The sequence below is a fragment of the Hemitrygon akajei genome, chromosome 17 (genome assembly GCF_048418815.1).
Source record: "Hemitrygon akajei chromosome 17, sHemAka1.3, whole genome shotgun sequence".
Classification (NCBI taxonomy): Eukaryota; Metazoa; Chordata; class Chondrichthyes; order Myliobatiformes; family Dasyatidae; genus Hemitrygon; species Hemitrygon akajei.
Window position 1 is genome coordinate 85,778,415 of NC_133140.1, and position 18,729 is coordinate 85,797,143.

Genomic DNA, 18,729 nt, shown 5'->3' on the forward strand with positions numbered 1-18,729 from the left:
CTGGACAATTGTAAGATTTAAAAGGTATTTGGACAGGAAAGGGGCGGAGGATGTGAAGCAATCACGGGTAAGTGAGACGACTTTAGATGGCAACTTGGCTGACATGGAAGCTTCAAGCCGAAGAGCCTGCTTCGCTGCTCTGTGACTCTGCCATGGATGGTCCCAAGGAGGGGCTTAGGCATGGGATTAGCAACCCCATCTCGTAAAAACCCAGGGCAACAGAAACACCAACAGAAGCTCCAAAGACCTCATCCCTGGGAGAGGAAGGATCTTCAAGGATGGGCTACACCTGGAGACAGCGTGGAAGACTGGGCCCAGGACAGGGGACTCTGATGAGCTGCTGCTGGCGGCTTTTCCCCCAGTAGGGGTAAAAAAGAAGAATGCCTCGTTGACTCTCCATCAATGCAAGTGCTGCCTTTGTGAATCCAAGTCTAGTGTTTGGTAGCACATTACTTTACAGCAGTAGCAATCACTGATCAGGGTTCGATTCCCACCGATGTCTGTAAGGAGGCTGCAGGTTCTCCTGTGTTCTCCAGTTCCTCCCACATTCCAAAGATGCACAAGTTAGGGTAGTGAGCTGTGGACATGCCACATTAACACCAGAAGCACATGCAGGCTGCTCCCAGCTCATCACCAATGATGATGTGGACGATGTTGCTCACTGTATGTTTCGATGTTTCAATTTACAAATTAAAGCTCCACGCCAGGACCACCAGATTCTAAAACAGTTACTTTCCCCAAAGAGTAAGGCTGATCAGCACGTTCACCCACTAACCCAGCCCTCCACACCCCCCACCACAACTACTGTATCATTTCCTGTCAGTCACCTTTTGTATAGTCACTCCTGTGCCTAATGTCACTTTATGGACACACAATCAATCTATGTATATGAACCATGTCTTTATTATTGTGCTCTTCATATGCTGTATTGGATCCAGAGTAACAATAATGGTGTTCTCCTTTACACTAGAAATTATTTAAATAATCCTGATCTTGAATCTTGAATCTTTATCTTTATGTCTCCTTACCTTTGAGAGAGCCATGGGATAAGGACCTTTATAGTTCTCCTGCACAGAGATGGGGCTGAGGGGAACCCAAACGTTCTTGATCACGTTAATAATGACGTCTGCCCTCACGTAGTGGCCTTTGTTTAGTTTCCCCATGTCTTTCACTTGCACAACCACTTTGTATTGGGCAATAACGTCCATGTCCAACATAGCAGCTCCTGAAACCAAACACAATGAGGTTACATCTTCCATAAGGAATGGGGTGGTTTGTAAAGTCACTTCCAGGAAATAACTGCAGGGCAAGTAGTTAGCACAAGAGTTTGGGAAGTTCGGATCTCCTCAAATATTGAAACAATACATGTTGACCTTTGACCTTATGATCCCTGCCAAAATCCAGGGAAAATCTTTGGAATTTTGATGTGAATGAATGAGGAAAAGTGACAAATCATGGAAGTATTTTTTCTTCATTTGGGCTAGGGTAGTTGTTCTATAACGATGATGTTCACATGCGTGATGCTCGTAACTCACTGAAGGGGTTTAATAGTTCATGTTACAGGTTGTATATAATCAAGGTCACCCTGGATACGTCAAATTTCCCTATAAACTGTATTTTACTGCAGCAAAAACAGGCAGGCTAACTGGAGGCAAACTGTGAACAGGAAGGAACTCAACCTGTGAATTAATATTCAATAGATTTCAGTGAGGTCGGTTATCTCATTGAAACCTATTGAACGTTGAAATGTCTGGATAGAGTGGATGTGGGGAGGATGTTTCCTATCGTGGGGAGTCTAGGACCAGAGGGCAAAGCCTCAGAATAGAAGGTCATCTCTTTAGAACAGAGATGACAAGGAATTTATTTATCCAGAAGTTGGTGAATCATTGCCACAGACTGGAGACCAAACTATTGGGTATATTTAAAGCGGAGGTTGATGGGTTCTTGATTAGCCAGGGCCTCAAAGGTTATGGAGTTGAGAGAGATAATAAATCAGCCATGATGGAATGGAAGAGCAGACTCGATGAGCTGAGTGGTCTAATTCTGCTCCTATCTCTTATAGTCTTATGGCCCAGAAAGGAAACCCAACATGAACTCCTGGAGAAGGTGTTTCTCAGAGAATGGTGAGGTGGAACATGAGGAACAGTTACAGTAGAAAACATTGAGGCCACAAGGGAGGAGGAAAGAGGCTGGACTGGGGTGCAGGATAGGACACATTTACAGAGTTACACAGTCTCAGCCATGATAAACAAGGGTCTTACCGGAACTAATCCCATTTGCCTACATTTGGCCTGTATCCCCCTAAGCCTTTCCTGTCCTTGCACCTGTCTAAATGTCTTGTAAACATAATTGTACACACACCTACCACTTCCTGTGGCAGCTCATTCCACATGCCCACCACCCAAGAAAGTTGAGCCTCAGATCCCCTTTAAAATTTTCCCCTCTTGTCTTAAACTTGAGCCCTCTAGTTTTACACGCCCCTACAACTACACCCCACCCCTTCAATCATGGTCATGTGAAGCCATGGAAACAGGGGTGGATGGTCATATGTGCAGAACCTGATAGGTTTTTGATTGATTGGTCAGAGTGTCAAAGGTTACAGGGAGAAGGCAGGAGAATGGGCTTGAGAGGGAAAATAAATCAATGTGTCCAGAAGTCAGAGGTCTGATGTCGGTGAGTCTGCATGTCCAGGACAGGGACTGGAGGATGGAGGCCTGGAAGTGGCCTACCCTGAATTGGAGGCCTGTCTTTATGTGTGAGTCCATAGCAGGGAGGAAAGGGGCTTGCTTTGCAGTCATTGTGTTTTGTTTTAAACCATTAGACTTTAAGACATAGGAGCAGAATTAGGCCATTCGGCCCATCGAGTCTGTTCCACCATTCCATTATGGCTGATTTATTATCCCTCTCGATCCCATTCTCTTGTCTTCCCTATTCTGAGGCTGTGCTTTCTGGTCCTACACTCCCCCACTAGAGGCAAAACCCTCCCCACATCCACTTTATCTAGGCCTTTCAATATTCAATATTGTTGTGTATTTAATACTTCAAGATTGTTTGAGTAGCTTTTTATATATATATATATATACGCACTCATCTATTGGTTGATTAAGAATTCCATTTTGTTTAAATAATTAACGATGGGTTATCTGTAAGGATATGTTAATTGCCTAAGTCATCACATGACACCTGTGTGCCTTGCCTAAAGGAAAGGTAAAGTTACACCCGCATTCTTGGACTCCCTGCCTTCCTTTGAATTAATTTAATGTTTTGAAATTACAAAGCATAACAGGTTTCAAGATCTGATAACTTTCAGTAAGATGCTCCTCATTCTTCTAAACTCCAGTGAGTACAGGCCCTGAGCCATCAAACACTCCTCATATGTTAACCCTTTCATTCCTTGGATCATTCTCATGAACCTCCTCTGGACCCTCTCCAATGATAGCTCATCTTTTCTTAGATAAGGGGCCCAAAACTGCTCACAGTTTCCAAGTGCAGTCTGACCACTGCCTTATAAAGCTTCAGTACCACATCGTTGTTTTTATCTATGTTGTTGTACTGAGCATCCTGGGAATGCTATGTTGGTGCCGGACTGTGTGGGGATATCCGAGGGCTGTCCCCAGCACATCCTTGGGTTGTGTTGGTTGTTAATGCATATGATGCATTCCACTGAGTGTTTCCATGTTTCAATGTGTTTTACACGTGACAATTAACACTCATCTTTAAATCTGTGGAAGGGGACAGGTCTAATATATTGATGCAATTACAAAGAAAGCACAACAGTGGCTATATTTCATAAGGTGTTTGAGGAGAATTGGTATGTTACCACATAGTCACTCACAAACTCCCACAGATGTATCAAAGAGAGTATTCTAACTGGCTGTATTACCGTCTGGTACGGAGGGGCTTCTGTGTAGCATTGGAGGGTTGTAAACTTAGTCAACTCCATCATGGGCACCAGCCTCCCCAGTATCCAGGACATCTTCAATATGCAATGCCTCAAAAAGGCAGCATCTGTCATTAAGGACCCTATCACCAGGACATGCCCTCTTCTCATTGCTACCATCAGGAGGGAAGCACAGGAGCCTGAAGGCACACACTCGACATTTCAGCACAGTTTCTTCCCCTCTGCCATCAGATTTCTGAATGGACAATGACCTCACTATTTTCCCTCTTCATTTGCACTAGCTATTTCATTAATTTTTTAATCTACTTTAGTAATTTATGGTATGTATAGTAATGTACTGTTGCAGCCTAGCAACAGGTTTCACAACGTATGCCTGATGCTGACTGAGTGTGTCAGTTGCACTGTGCTGTCAGCCGAGAGTCATCACGCACTCCAGCTGAGAGTCAGCCCAGGCTATTGTGCTGAAGGCACAAGGGAGATGAGGGAGCTGCACCGGCCATTGACACATCCAGAAGCGGAGGCAAGCGTCAAGGGGAAGCAGGAGAAAGATCTCAGGCATGAGCAGTAACAGATGAGCCTGAGTCACTTTCAGAGAGCAGGACACAGACTGAAGAACCCATGTGTCATTTATGAACAGTCACTGAGTTCCCAGCCTCCATCTCTGTACATTAATAAAACATGTCAAATATCATTGCCACCTCCCTCTACAGAACAATGACAGCTTGCTCTTGTTCCTGAAACTGATGTCACCAACAATCATCCCGGGTAAAACCTGATTAAGGAGGCACATGAAATAAACACCTTTTGAATATCAGAACGCAGGGAGACCAGAGTCATCTCCTGTTTAGATGACACACACAGTTCTGAGCAAGAGCACTTTCTGGTGTGACTGCCCTCGAGTCACATTGTATTACAGCCTGGCTCAGGGTCTGTTGCATTATCATTGCCTGGAACAGCTTGTCTGTGTTCATTTAGCAACACAGGATTATCCTGTCTGTCTGCATCTCAGACAGCCACAGTCCTTCCAACACACTGGCACACAAGAGAAGATGACACAGCCTGAGTCCTTCATTGCCACAGCCCACCCCTCTAAGATTAGAGATTCACTTTGTCACATGTACATCGAAACATACAGTGAAATGTGTCAATGACTAACACAGTCCGAGGATATGCTGGGAGGGGGCAGCCAGCAAGTATCGCCGTGCTTCCAGTGCCAACATGGCATGGCCAGAATTTACTAACCCTAAGCTATACGTCTTTGGAACATGGGAGGAAACCGGAACACCAAAAGGAAACCTACCCGTTCACAGGAAAACGGATAAACTCCTTACAGAAAGCAGCAGGAATTGAACCATGATTGGTGAAAACCAGCGCTCTAAAGAATTATGCTAACCACTATACTACCGCACCATTTCCAGCAAACACTGCCTCAAAAAGGCACTGTACATCATCAAAGACCCCAACATCTGGGCTATGCCACCTTCTCATTGCAACCATCGGGTGGGAGGTACAGAAGCCTGAAGTCCCACCACACCAGGTTCAGGAACAGCTACTTCCCTTCAACCATCAGGTTCTAGGACTGACCTACACAATCCTAACCCTGCCTCTTGCACTTTCAGGGAGAAATTGTCTCATTTTTCACTAGGATTATGTTTCTGCTCAGTTTCTCTTTCCTCACTGTGTTGTGTAATCTCCAGTGAGATTCTCCAGATGCTGAAAATCCATAGCAGCACGCACAAAATGCTGGAGGAACTCAGTAGGTCAGACAGCATCTATGGAGGGGAACAAATAGTCGATGTTTCAAGTCTGAAATATTGATGATCTATTCTTCTCCATAGATGCTGCCCAACCTGCTGGGCTCCCCCAGCATTTTGTGCGTGTTTCTCCATGTTCTGCGTGTGTCTGTATCGAGCTGCCTGTGAAGCCGCTGAAAGCAAAGTTTTTCAGTGTACCTGTACCTCGTCAGACCTACACACAGGACAGTAAGCTCCACTCAACTTCAGCAGAGTGCAGAAGCTCATCAAGAAGACGGGATTGTTCACAGATGTGCCTACTTGTGTACAACCCGAAATCCAGCCAGAGGAATGAGCTGAAAGGCAAAACGTGTGAACGGATAGATGTCAGAATAAGCAACCATCATAACATAGACACCACAGCACAGTACAGGCCCTTCAGCCCACAATGCTGTGCTGACCCTTTCACCTACTCAAAGATCAACCTATCCCTTCCTTCACACATAGCCCTCCATTTTTCTTTCATCTGTGTTCCTATCTAAGAGTTTCTGAAATGTCCCTAATGTATCTGCCTCTGCCACCAAAGCTGGCAGCGTGCTCCACACATCCACCATTCTCTGTGTAAAAATCTTACCTCCGACATTCCCCTATTCTCCAATCACCTTAAAAGCATGCCCTCTTGTATTAGCCATTGCGCCCTGAGAGAAAGTCTGGCTGTGCACCCATTCTATAGCTCTTATCATCTTGTATATCTCTATCGAGTCACCTCTCATCCTTCTTCATTTCAAAGAGAAAAGCCTAGGTCACAAGACACAAAACATATTCTCCAATCCAGCCAGCATCTGGGTAAATCTCTGCAACCTCTCTAAAGTTTCTACATTCTTCCGATAAAGACTGAACCAGGACCAAACACAATATTCCAAGTGTGGTCTAACTGGGGGTTTGTAGAGCTGCGACACTACCTTACGGCTCTTGAACTCAATCCCCCAAACCATGAAGGTCAACACATCCTCTAAACAACAATCGCTCACAGAACTGGTTAGAGCACTGGAGAAATGTGGAACCCCACAGGGACTGCATAGAGTTTAAAGGAGGAGAGGAGGAAGAGAGGGTTGAGGTATTGGGTGGGGGGCACAACACTTTACAGCACCAGCAATCAGCGACCGGGGTTTAATCCCTGCTGCTGTCTGTGAGGAGTTCTCCCCCTGACCACGTGGGTTTCTCCGGGTGCTCCAGTTTCCTCCCACAGTCTGAAGACGGACAGGTTAGTATGTTGTGAACATGTTACGTTGATGCTGGGATCATGGTGACACTTGTGGGCTGCCCCCCAGCACATTCTCGAACTGTGCTGGTTGTTCATGCAAACGATGCACTTCACTGTATGTTTCCATGTCAAGTCAAGCTCAAGTTTATTGTCATTCAAGCCAAACAATGTTCCCAACCTTTTTTTATGCCATGGATCAAGGTGTCCATGGACCCCAGGTTGGGAAACCCTGCTCCAGATCAAGGTGTACAACACTGTACATATAACTCACACACAAAGCATATATTACCACAAATAAATTAACGATTAATAAGATGCATTGATGACAAGTTAAAAAGTAAGCAGTGTAATGCTACAGGTGAATCACGTGTGATGAGACCCGTGTTGTGGCAGGGAGTTCAGTAGTCCCACGGCCTGGGGCAGAAGTGGTTTCCCATCCTCACAGTTCTGCTGCAGTACGTGTGACAAATGAGTAAGATTCACAACGACATAACGATCCAGTACCTTGTGCCTGCTCTCCCCTTTGATGAGACCACAGCTGGTTTTTTACCTCAGCACGAACTCCAAACTAGCAAGGGACCAGACTGAAGTGGGCAGAGAAATAGCTGATGGAAATGGCTGCTTCCACTGAGTTTGGGTGAAACTAGAACTAGAGGTCATAGGTTAAGGATAAAAAGTGAAATATTTAATGGGAACCTCTTCACTTAGAGGGTGGTGAGAGTGTGGAACGAGCTGCCAGTGGAAGTGGTGAATACGGATTTGATTGTAGTATTTAAGAGAAGTTTTGATAACTGCATGATAGAAAGGGTATGGAGGGGTATGGTCCAGGTGTGGGTCAATGGGACTAAACAGAATAATAGTTTGCCATTTACTAGATGGGCTGAAAGTCTACAGCATACTTTCAACACTCAGGGTACTGAGTATAAGACCATAGGACCACATGACATAGGAGAAATTTAGGCCATTCAGCCCATCGAGTCTAGTCCACCATTCCATCATGGCTGATTTATTATCCAACTCAACCCCATTCTCCTGCTTTCTCCCTGTAACCTTTGATTCCCTGACTAACCGTAAACCTATCAGCCTTCACTTTAAATATGCTCAATGACTTGGCCTCCACAGCCTTCTGTGAAAATGAATTCCACAGATTCACCACCCTCTGGCTAAAGAAATTCCTCCTCATTTCCGTTCTAAATGGACATCCCTCAATTCTGAGACTGTGCCCGCTGGTCCTAGACTCCCCAACTACAGGAAACATTCTCTCCACATCCACTCTATCAAGGTCTTTCAATATACAAAGGGTTTCAATGAGATTCTCCCTTCATTCTTCTAAACTCCAGCATGTAGGGATCAGACCCGTCAAGCACTCCTCATACATGAAACCTTCCATTCCCAGAATCATTCTCCTAAATGCTGACAAGTCATAGTGCAATTGTTTAAAGCTTTGGATTGGCTGCTTTTAGAGTATGGTGTGTAGTTCAGGAGGGACGTAGTGGCTTTGGAGAGGGTGCAGAAGAGGCTTACTAGGATGTTGCTTGGTTTAGAGGGCATGGGCTATAAAGAGAGGTTAGGCAAATGCGTGTTGTTCTCTCTGGTGTGTCGAGTGCCGACACACCATTATCTATACTTCAGATAATTATAGCTAATATATGAGAGTCAGGTAGAATCTGAATCAGGTTCATTATCACTGACATTGTTCTGAAATTTGCATTTTGGTGTCAACAGTATTGTGCTACACACAAACATTTCTATGTTACAAAAGGAGTTAGATGCACAAAAAACGTCAGTGTTTTGGGCTGCAACCTTTCATTAGGACTCCTGTTGAAATGCCTTTGCCTGAAATGTTCTCCATAGGTACTGCCTGACCTGCTGAGTTCCTCCAGCATTTTGTGTGTGTTGCTCTGTATTTCCAGCATCGGCAAAATCTCTTGTGTTTAGAATCAGGGGTTCCCAACTTTTTTTATGCCATGGACCAATACCACTAAGCAAAAGGTCCATGGACCCCAGATTGGGAACCCCTGGTTTAGATAGACAGACAAATGAGAAATAGCGAAGTAAAATCCATGTGTTCTTGGATACTCAGAAACCTGATGGCAGAGGGGAAGAGGCTGGTCCCTGAACATTGAGTGTGGGTCTTTGGACTGCTGTAGCTCCTCCCTGATGGCAGCAATAAGCAGAGGACATGTCCTGGATGGTGAGGATCCTTACTGATGGATAGGAAGGTGTAGATAAGGTAGACAGAGTCTTTTCCCCAGGATGGAAATCTCAATTGTCAGAGAACTTCAGTTTAAGATGAAAGGTGGAAAGCTTAAAGAGATATGAGAGGCAAGTTTTTCACACAGAATAGTGGGTGTCACGGATGGTGGGAGAGGCAGAAATGATAGCCATGTTTAAGCGATACTCAAACAGACAGCAATTGCAGGAGGATGGGATTAATTTGGAATGTCGCCATGCTCAGCATAGACAAGATGGACCAAAGTGACTATTTCTGTGTTGTACTGTCCTATGTTCTGTGATTCTTTACAGAACTAAAAGTAGCCATTCAGCCCATCATCCATACTGGCCCTTTGAAAGACAGTCCAGTAATTCGCATTACCGGCCTTATTTTCATCAGTGGGGTGTATGGGGTGTCCAGGGAGGGGTTAGCAGCTCTGGTGAAAGGGCTTGTGGTGTCCAATCTGGGGCAGCTCACTCACCTTTGGTCCCCACGGGCACTCAGCTCACACCAATGCTTTCAACTAGCTGTTTGTATGTGACAACAACACCCGGTACACCGCTTTGACAGAAACCAGATGAGGGTAGCCGGCAGGCTTCGTACCCAGTGGGATAGGGACATGCCTGTCCTAACATGTGAAGACAGCTCCAGTGGACTGGGCAGATGAGATCTACAGTGAGATCCAATGGCCAGGAAGACGGTTCTGCAACGCCCTGTGGAGAGTGAAGGGCATGACGAAGCACAGAAGACGTCATGGTCATCCACTGCAAACCCCAGTTTGTAATAATAACACTGGACCTGGACTTCCGAGATCCAGAGAGTGGAATTGCCCCAGTGCAATGGCTTTTCCACTTTAAAAACTCTCCTGCACAGGTTTCCTGTCATCGTCAGATACGATGGACAACCACCATTCTCATCAGGAGAAAAATTTGTTCACAAAGTAGACAGTCGAGGAATGGTTTGTGAAGAGGATGTTGGTTCATCCTTCAATAGCTGCTTGTCCTATGTACGCACTCAGTGGGAAATGGGATAAGCTGAGCTTGACCTTGGTAAGGGCAGTAAACAGAAGTCTCCTCAGCTGGAGTTAGGTCCATGGGGGCTAATTCTGCAGCACGCCCTCAGGACATGGACACAGGCAAATCTTTACTCAGCTCTCCACTGAGAGCAAATCTGCAGATCACAACAGCAGGGAGTTCTTCAATCAGTATCTGGGTTATCTCCAAAGATATCAAAACAATCAGACGCATCAGAGGAAGAGTTAATGTACAAGAATGAAGTGAAGAAGGCAAATGCAATGTTAGCATTCATTTCGAGAGGACAGGAATATAAAAGCAAGGATGTAATGTTGAGACTTTATAAAGCACTGGTGTGGCCTCACTTGGAGTATTGTGAGCAGTTTTGGGCCCCTTGTCTAATAAAGAATGGGCTGATGTTGGAGAGGGTTCAGCGGACGTCCACAAGAACAATTCTGGGAATGAAAGGGTTACCATATGAGCACCCATTGAAGGCTCTGGGCCTTTAGTCACTGGAATTCAGAAGAATGAGGGGCATCTCATTGAAACCTATCAAATGCTGAAAGGCTTCGACAGAGTGAATGTGGAGAGGATGTTTCCTATGGTGAGGGAGTCTAGGACCAGAAGTCACAGCCTTAGAATAGAGGGACGAGGAGGAACCACTTTAGCCAGAGTGTGGTGCATCAGTGGAATTTGTTGCCGCAGACGGCTGTGGAGGCCAAGTTATAGGGTGCACTTAAGGCAGAGGTTGATAGGTTCCTGATAAGTCGGAGCATGAAGGGTCATGGGGAGAAGGCAGGAGACTGGGGCTGGGAGGGAAATGGATCAGCCATGTTGAAATGGTGGTGCAGATTCAATGGGCCAAATGGCCTTATTCTGCTCCTGTATCTTAAGGACTTAAGTTAAGAGTTAGGGAGAAGAGTAGGAATATTGAGTTTGTTTTGGTCACCTCCTTATGGGAAGGATGTGGAAGCTTTAGAGACAGTGCAAAGGAGATTTACCAGGATGCTGCCTGGACAAGGGACCATGTCTTATGAGGAAGGGTTGAGTGAGCTTGGGATTTTTCTCTTTGAGAAAAGGAAGATGTAAGGTGCCTTGATAGGTTTACAAGATGATGAGGCACAGACAGCGGATAGCCAGAGACTTTTCCCAGGACATAGGTGGCTAACATGAGGGGGAATAATTTGAAGGTGATTTGAGGAAAGATTAGTGGGGATGTCAGAAGTAGTTTTTTACACATGGGATGGTGAGTGTGTAGAACATTCAGCCGGGGTGGTGGGAGAGGCGGTTAGCGTGACACACTGGCATAGCCATTAGCACATGACTTTACAGAGCCAGTGATTCGAAGATAGGGGTTCAATTCCCAATCTTCTGGCTGTAAGGAATTTGTAGGTATTACTTGTCCCCACATGGGTTTCCTCTGGGTGCACCGGTTTCCTCCCACATTCCAAACACATACAGGTCAGGGTTCATAAGTTGTGAGCATGCATTACTGGCACAAGAAAATGACAGCACTTGTTGGCTGCCCAGCAAAATCCTCGTTGATTTGCTTTGACACAAATGATGCATTACACTGCATGTTTTGACGTACATGTGACAAAAAATCTAATCTTTAAATCTTTATATTTGAGTCATTTAGGAGACAGATAGCACGTGGATGAAAGAAAAATGGAGAGCTATGTAGGAGGAAAGAGAATGCTCTAAGAGTAGGTTAGAAGGCCAGCACAACACTGTGGGCTGAAGGGTCTGTACAGTGCTGTAATGTTCTATGTCTAAGAGGGAGGGGCTTCAATGGGAATGGACCAATGGGATTAAGCTATTGGAAGAACAGACCTATACAATGAGAATGTTAGAGGCATCCAATGGCATTAGATATTGAGGAATGGGATTATGATATTGAAAAAAATAAAGAATGATGTATGAGAGTATTGATGGACCAAAGTTTTAGGGATATTGGGAAGGGCCAATGGAATGAGGGTATTAAGGGTTGGGCCAATGGTCCAAGGATATTGAGAGCTGAGCCAATGGTGTGAGGGAATAGAGCGTTGGGCCAATAGTCTGAGGATATAGAAGGTTGGGCCAATTGTTTGAGGGTATTAAGGGTTGGACCAATGGGCTAAGGGAAATAAGGGATGAACAAATAGAATTAAAGCATTGAAGGATGGCCCAATAGGATTAGGGTAATGAAGGATGGGTCAATGGTCTTCAGGTATTGAAAGATAAGCCAGTGAGATGGAAGCATTGAAAGGATGGTCATGATCTTCAGGTATTGAGAGATGGACCATTGGAAAGGGGGCATTGAAAGAATGGACATAATCTTTGGGTAAAGGAGAATGGGCCAGCAGGATTAGGACATTAAAAGATTAGCCAATGATCTTCAGGTTTTAAGAGATGGACTAATGTAATTCAGGCATTGAAGGTTGAGCCAGTTAGATGGGGGCATTGAGGGAATGGACATGGCCTCCAGGTATTGAGAAATGGGCCAATAGGATAAGGGCAATGAAAGATATGTCAATAGCTGTTAGGTATTGAAGGATGACCCAGTGAGATGAGGGCTTTGAAATATGGACATGGTCTTGGGGTATTGAGAGATGGGCTGACTGTCTTTGGGTTTTCAGGAATGGGCTAATGGATTAGAGCATTGAGGGATGTACATTCCTTCGGGTGTTAAGCAATGGGATTGGATGGTAAGGAGATGGGAGAATGGTGGGCTTTACTGGAGGAATACCATAAGACTGTAAGACATAGAAGCAGAATTAGGCCATTCAGCCCATTGAGGCTACTCTGCCATTTCATCATGACTGATCCCAGATCCCATTCAGCCCCTTATACCTTCCCTCTCACCATATCCCTTGATGCCCCAACCAATCAGGAATCTATCAACTTCTGCTTTAAATATACCCACAGACTTGGCCTCCACCACGGTCTGTGGCAGAGCATTCCATATAATACACTATAATACAACATGTAATGCTCTCTCTCACCTCTGACTCTGGGAGAGGAATCCAAGAGCAGTCAGGCTCAGTGGGAGACAGCAGGAACCCCCTCTGCTGTCAGCATTGAAGCATTGGAGCACAACAGTGTTGGCATGGCCAGGACCTGTAATAGTGCTTCCTGTGTTGGAACCCATCCCGCTCTGTGCAGCATCAGAACAGGAAATGAGGAGACGGGTGTAGCGACCCTACCTTCCGCAGCCAATGAGAGGTCTCCGGTCAGCTCGTCAACCTGGAACATGTCATCGGAGGGAAGAGTTGGCTCCTGTGAGATGACTTCGTAGTACAGTGCACCGTTGAGGGTCGAGGGGTCGTCTAAATCAGTGGCGACAACTCTCACGATTCTGTATCCTACAACAGGAGGTAGCATGAGATTACAGCATCTGACCCAATAACTCTGCCGTCCCCCCCCCCCGTTCCCCTTCCCAGAACCAGATCCTTCCAGAAGCTGGAAATCCGAGATAAAGACTGAAAATCCTGGAAGCACTCAGCAGGCCAGGCAGCATCTGTGGAGAGAGGGACAGTCAAGTTTCAAATTAGACGACCTTCTAACAGAAGACATCTGCCTCCAGCCTTTCCCTTGCTTCTCCTTAAATCCATTTCTAATCTTCAACTCTGTGTCTTACCGAGGGACCCTGAATCTGAAATATTATCTCTATTTCTCTGCACAGTGTACAATGATGTTGCCAGGACTTGATGACCTGAGTTACAGGGCAGGGTTGAATAGGTTAGGACTTAATTTCCTCGAGTCTAGGAGATTTAGGGGAGATTTGATGGAGGTATACAAAAGTATGAGCGGTTATAGAAAGGCAAGCAGGCTTTTTCATCTAAGGTTGGGTGGGACTAGAACGAGAGGTCATAGGTTAAGGGTGAAAGGTGAAATATTTAAGAGGAACATGAGGTGGAAGCTGTTCACTCAGGGTGGTGAGAGTGAGGAACAAGCTGCCAGTGGAAGTAGTGGATGTGGGTCTGATTACAACATTTAAGAGAAATTTGGGGTATGGTTGGGGTGCGGGTCAATGGGACTAAGCAGAGTAGTAGTTTGGCACAGACTAGATGGGCTGAAAGGCCTGCTTCTGTGCTGTAGTGCTCTGTGACTCTATGCTACCTGACACACTGAGCGTTTCCAGCATTTTCTGGTTTTGTCCCAGATTTCCAGCAACAATCTTCATTTGATTATTCAGTGTATTTTCATGGATGAGAATATTTGTCGAGTGTGTTGGATCAGGTAGAATTGTTATGCATCCAGTGTTTTTCATTACAGTTTAACCTTTCTAAGTTTGCTTGTAGTTTTTATATACTCACCTATCCACTTGTAATTGTTTAATGAATTTTCCAGTAATTGTAGTCTACCTGATTTGGTATTTTCTAGAAGCTTCTCCATTTTTCTGCAGCAGGTATCCATAAGACATAGTGGCAGAATGAGGCCATTCAGCCCATCAAGTTTGCTCCACCATTCCATCATGGCTGATATATTATCCCTCTCAACACCATTCAACTGCCTTCACCCCATAACCTTTGATGCCCTTACTAATCAAGAAACGATCAACCAACATTTTAAATATACCCAACGACTTGTCATCCACAGCCGTCTGTGGCAATGAATTCCGCAGCTTCATCATCATCTGGCTAAACATCTCTGTTCTAAATGGACGTCCCTCTATCCTGACGTTGTGCCCTCTGGTCCAAGACTCACCCACGATAGAAAACAAGTTTCACGCTGTTTGAATATGGCTATTTTATACAGTACTATGCCAAAGTCTTAGGCACGTATATGTAGCTAGGATGCCTAAGGCTTTTTCACGGTACAGTACTATTTGTCAACGTGGAGCGGAGAGTGAGTCTGTAAATCTGACAGGAGCAAAGGATGTTGGGAGTGCCATGGGAGGGGTATGGGACAAGTGGCAGAGACAAAGTGCCAGGGGTAGGGGTTGGCATGGGTGCAGTCACACCCAGTCCTGAGACACCAGGCAAGGCCATTTGATTCCAAACAATTGGTTCATTGCTCATTACAGAATGTCTTTCTGGTGCTTCCTGCTCCCTTCCCACTCCCTTTCCCTTTTCCCAGCAATGATTCCCCTCCCCTCTCCCAGCAGCCCTCCCATTCTCAGTCCACAAAAGAGACCCAGATCAGAATCAGGTTTATCATCACTCATATTATGTCATGAATTTTTTTGCGGCAGCAGTACAGTGCAATGTATAAAATTATGACATTTACTGTGCAAACGACTTTAGGCACCCTAGCTTCAGTATATATATATAGTGCCGTAGACTTCTGCACAGTCCTGTAGGTTAATTGTTATCACTGGAATTTTGTTATCTCTGGTCTTGAGTATGAGACAACCACGATTGCTTTTATCTTTTTTCCCTTGTCCAGTCTTTGTTCTTGTAAAATAGCCATAATCACCAAGTTTTATTTCTCAGTCTTGAGTTCCAAAGAACCTCTGGTTTAATATCACCGGATCCAACAACAGCTATCAGCTGGGCCCACACTATCAGCTGAACACCATGGCAATATTGACTTCATAGAACACAGAACATAGAACATACAACAGTACAGCACAGTGTGGGCCCCACTCCACGAATGGCAAATGAAAATAAATTCTACATTGAAACTATGAGGACTGAAGGTTCAGCAGATTGATTTCTTGGGACATGAGGTTTTCCTACAGAAATCTGTACAGTCTAGACTTTCACTAGAGACTCAGCTTGTCTAAGGATGTGCTGGGGGCAGCCCACAAGCATTGCCATGCTTCTGACAGCAACATAGCAAGCCCACAGCTCACCAACCCTAACCCACACGTCTTTGGAATGTGGGAGGAAACTAATAACACCCACATGAAACCAGAGCACCCACAGGAAACCAGAGCACCCTGACGAAACCAGAACATCCACAGCAAACCAGAGCACCCTGACGAAACCAGAACATCCACAGCAAACCAGAGCACCCTGATGAAATCGGAGCACCCACAGGAAACCAGAGCACCCTGACGAAATCATAGCACCCACAGGAAACCAGAGCACCCTGACAAAACCAGAACATCCACAGGAAACCAGAGCACCCACAGGAAACCAGAGCACCCTGATGAAATCGGAGCACCCACAGGAAACCAGAGCACCCTGACGAAACCAGAGCACCCAGAGGAAACCAGAGCACCCACAGGAAACCAGAGCACCCTGATGAAATTGGAGCACCCATAGGAAACCAGAGCACCCTGATGAAATCGGAGCACCCACAGGAAACCAAAGCACCCTGACGAAATCAGAGCACCCTGATGAAATCGGAGCACCCACAGGAAACCAGAGCACCCTGACGAAACTGGGGCACCCACGGGAAACCAGAGCACACTGACGAAATCAGAGCACCCACAGGAAACCAGAGCACCCTGACAAAATCGGAGCACCCTGATGAAATCGGAGCACCCACAGGAAACCAGAGCACCCTGACGAAATCAGAGCACCCTGATGAAATCGGAGCACCCACAGGAAACCAGAGCACCCTGATGAAACTGGGGCACCCACAGGAAACCAGAGCACACTGACGAAATCAGAGCACCCACAGGAAACCAGAGCACCCTGACAAAATCGGAGCACCCTGATGAAATCGGAGCACACTGACGAAATCAGAGCACCCACAGGAAACCAAAGCACCCTGACGAAATCGGAGCACCCTGATGAAATCGGAGCACCCACAGGAAACCAGAGCACCCTGACGAAACTGGGGCACCCACGGGAAACCAGAGCACACTGACGAAATCAGAGCACCCACAGGAAACCAGAGCACCCTGATGAAACTGGGGCACCCACAGGAAACCAGAGCACACTGACGAAATCAGAGCACCCACAGGAAACCAGAGCACCCTGACAAAATCGGAGCACCCTGATGAAATCGGAGCACCCACAGGAAACCAGAGCACCCTGACGAAATCAGAGCACCCTGATGAAATCGGAGCACCCACAGGAAACCAGAGCACCCTGATGAAACTGGGGCACCCACAGGAAACCAGAGCACACTGACGAAATCAGAGCACCCACAGGAAACCAGAGCACCCTGACAAAATCGGAGCACCCTGATGAAATCGGAGCACTCACAGGAAACCTACACAGCCAATGGGAAAAACGTACAAATTCCTCACAGACAGTGCTGGGAATTGAACCCTGATCTTACAGCCGGTACTGTAACATGTTACGCTAACCAGTACACTACACCACCCTAAACAATAACACACAAGGTGGATGTTCCACCCTAAACCTAAGCACACACAAGCTGGATGATCACTGTCTTTTTCCTAGGCTTCATTTATTCATGATGTGTCGTGTTGTATGACGTGGCAGTCACAGTCTTTCCATGATCATGATTGTTCTTGGCAAATTTTTCTACAGAAGTGGTTTGCTATTGCCTTCTGCTGGGCCGTGTCTTTACAAGATGGGTGACCCCAACCATTATCAAAACTCTTCAGAGATTGTCTGCCTGGAGTCAGTGGTCACATAACCAAAACAAAACAGTGGTTGCTAAAACAAAGGAGCTGGTTGTGGACTACAGGAGGAATGAAGACAGTCTAACCCCTATAGACATCAATGGACCTGGGGTTGAGGGGGTGAACAACTTTAAGTTCCTTGGCATAAACAATACCGAGGGTCTCACGTGGTCTGTACCAGCTGTGTGGTGAAAAAAGCACAACAGCACCTCTTTTATCTCAGACGGTTGAAGAAGTTTAGTATGGGCCCCCCAGATCCTAAGCACTTTCTACAGGGGAACAATTGAGAGCATCCTGACTGGCTGCATCACTGCCTGCTATGGGAACTGTAATTCCATCAATCGCAGGACTCTGCAGAGACTGGTGCGGACAGCCCAGCTCATCTAGAGAAGTGAACTTCTCACTTTTCAGGACATTTACAAAGACAGGTGTATAAAAAGTGCCCAAAGGATTATTGGGGACCCAAATCACCACAACCACAAACCGTTCCAGCTACTACCATCCAGGAAACGGTATCGCAGCATAAAAGCCAGGACCAACAGGCCCTGGGACAGCTGCTTCCACCAGGCCATCAGACTGATTAATTCACACCGATACAACTGTTTTTTTACCCTGTATTGACTGTCCAGTTGCACAAACTATTTATTACAAATTACTATAACTTGCACATTGCACATTTAGACACAGATGTAACAAAGACTTTTACTCCTCCTGTAAGTAATAAAGTCAATTCAATTCAAAGACCAAGACTTGTGATTTGCACCGGCCGCTCAAACGACCATCCACCACCCACTCCCATGGCTTCATGTGACCCTGATCGGGGGATAAGAACTTGCCCCAGAGTGGCCTGAAGGCTTGCGGAGGGAAGGAGCACCTTACACCTCCTTTGGGAGAGCCATATCTCCACCCAACCACCCCCAGGGTACGGGAGTCTAAAATTAGAGGGTATTGGTGGGGAAAGGTCGAAAGTGGCAAGTTTTTTCACAGACACTGATGTGTGTGGAATGAGCTAGCAAAAGAAGTGGTAGAAGTGAGTGTAATCACAATGTCTAAACGACACTTAGGCAGATACATGGACAGGGATGGTTTTGGGGAATTTGGGACAAACACAGACAAATGGGATGCACTCAGA

The 18,729-nt window shown here is 45.9% G+C and overlaps 1 protein-coding gene across 4 annotated transcripts in view; it reads right to left on the bottom strand.

Moving 5' to 3' along the window:
* cdh16 (cadherin 16, KSP-cadherin) overlaps positions 1-18,729 on the bottom strand; it is a 91,741-nt gene that overhangs the window by 55,296 nt on the left and 17,716 nt on the right. For all 4 annotated transcript variants that reach the window (XM_073070457.1, XM_073070456.1, XM_073070458.1 and 1 more), the window contains exons 6-7: positions 13,312-13,470; positions 1,029-1,225 (exon numbers count right to left, since the gene is read on the bottom strand). In XM_073070457.1, the coding sequence (XP_072926558.1) occupies positions 1,029-1,225; positions 13,312-13,470 (356 nt within the window). The remainder of the gene's footprint in view (positions 1-1,028; positions 1,226-13,311; positions 13,471-18,729) is intronic.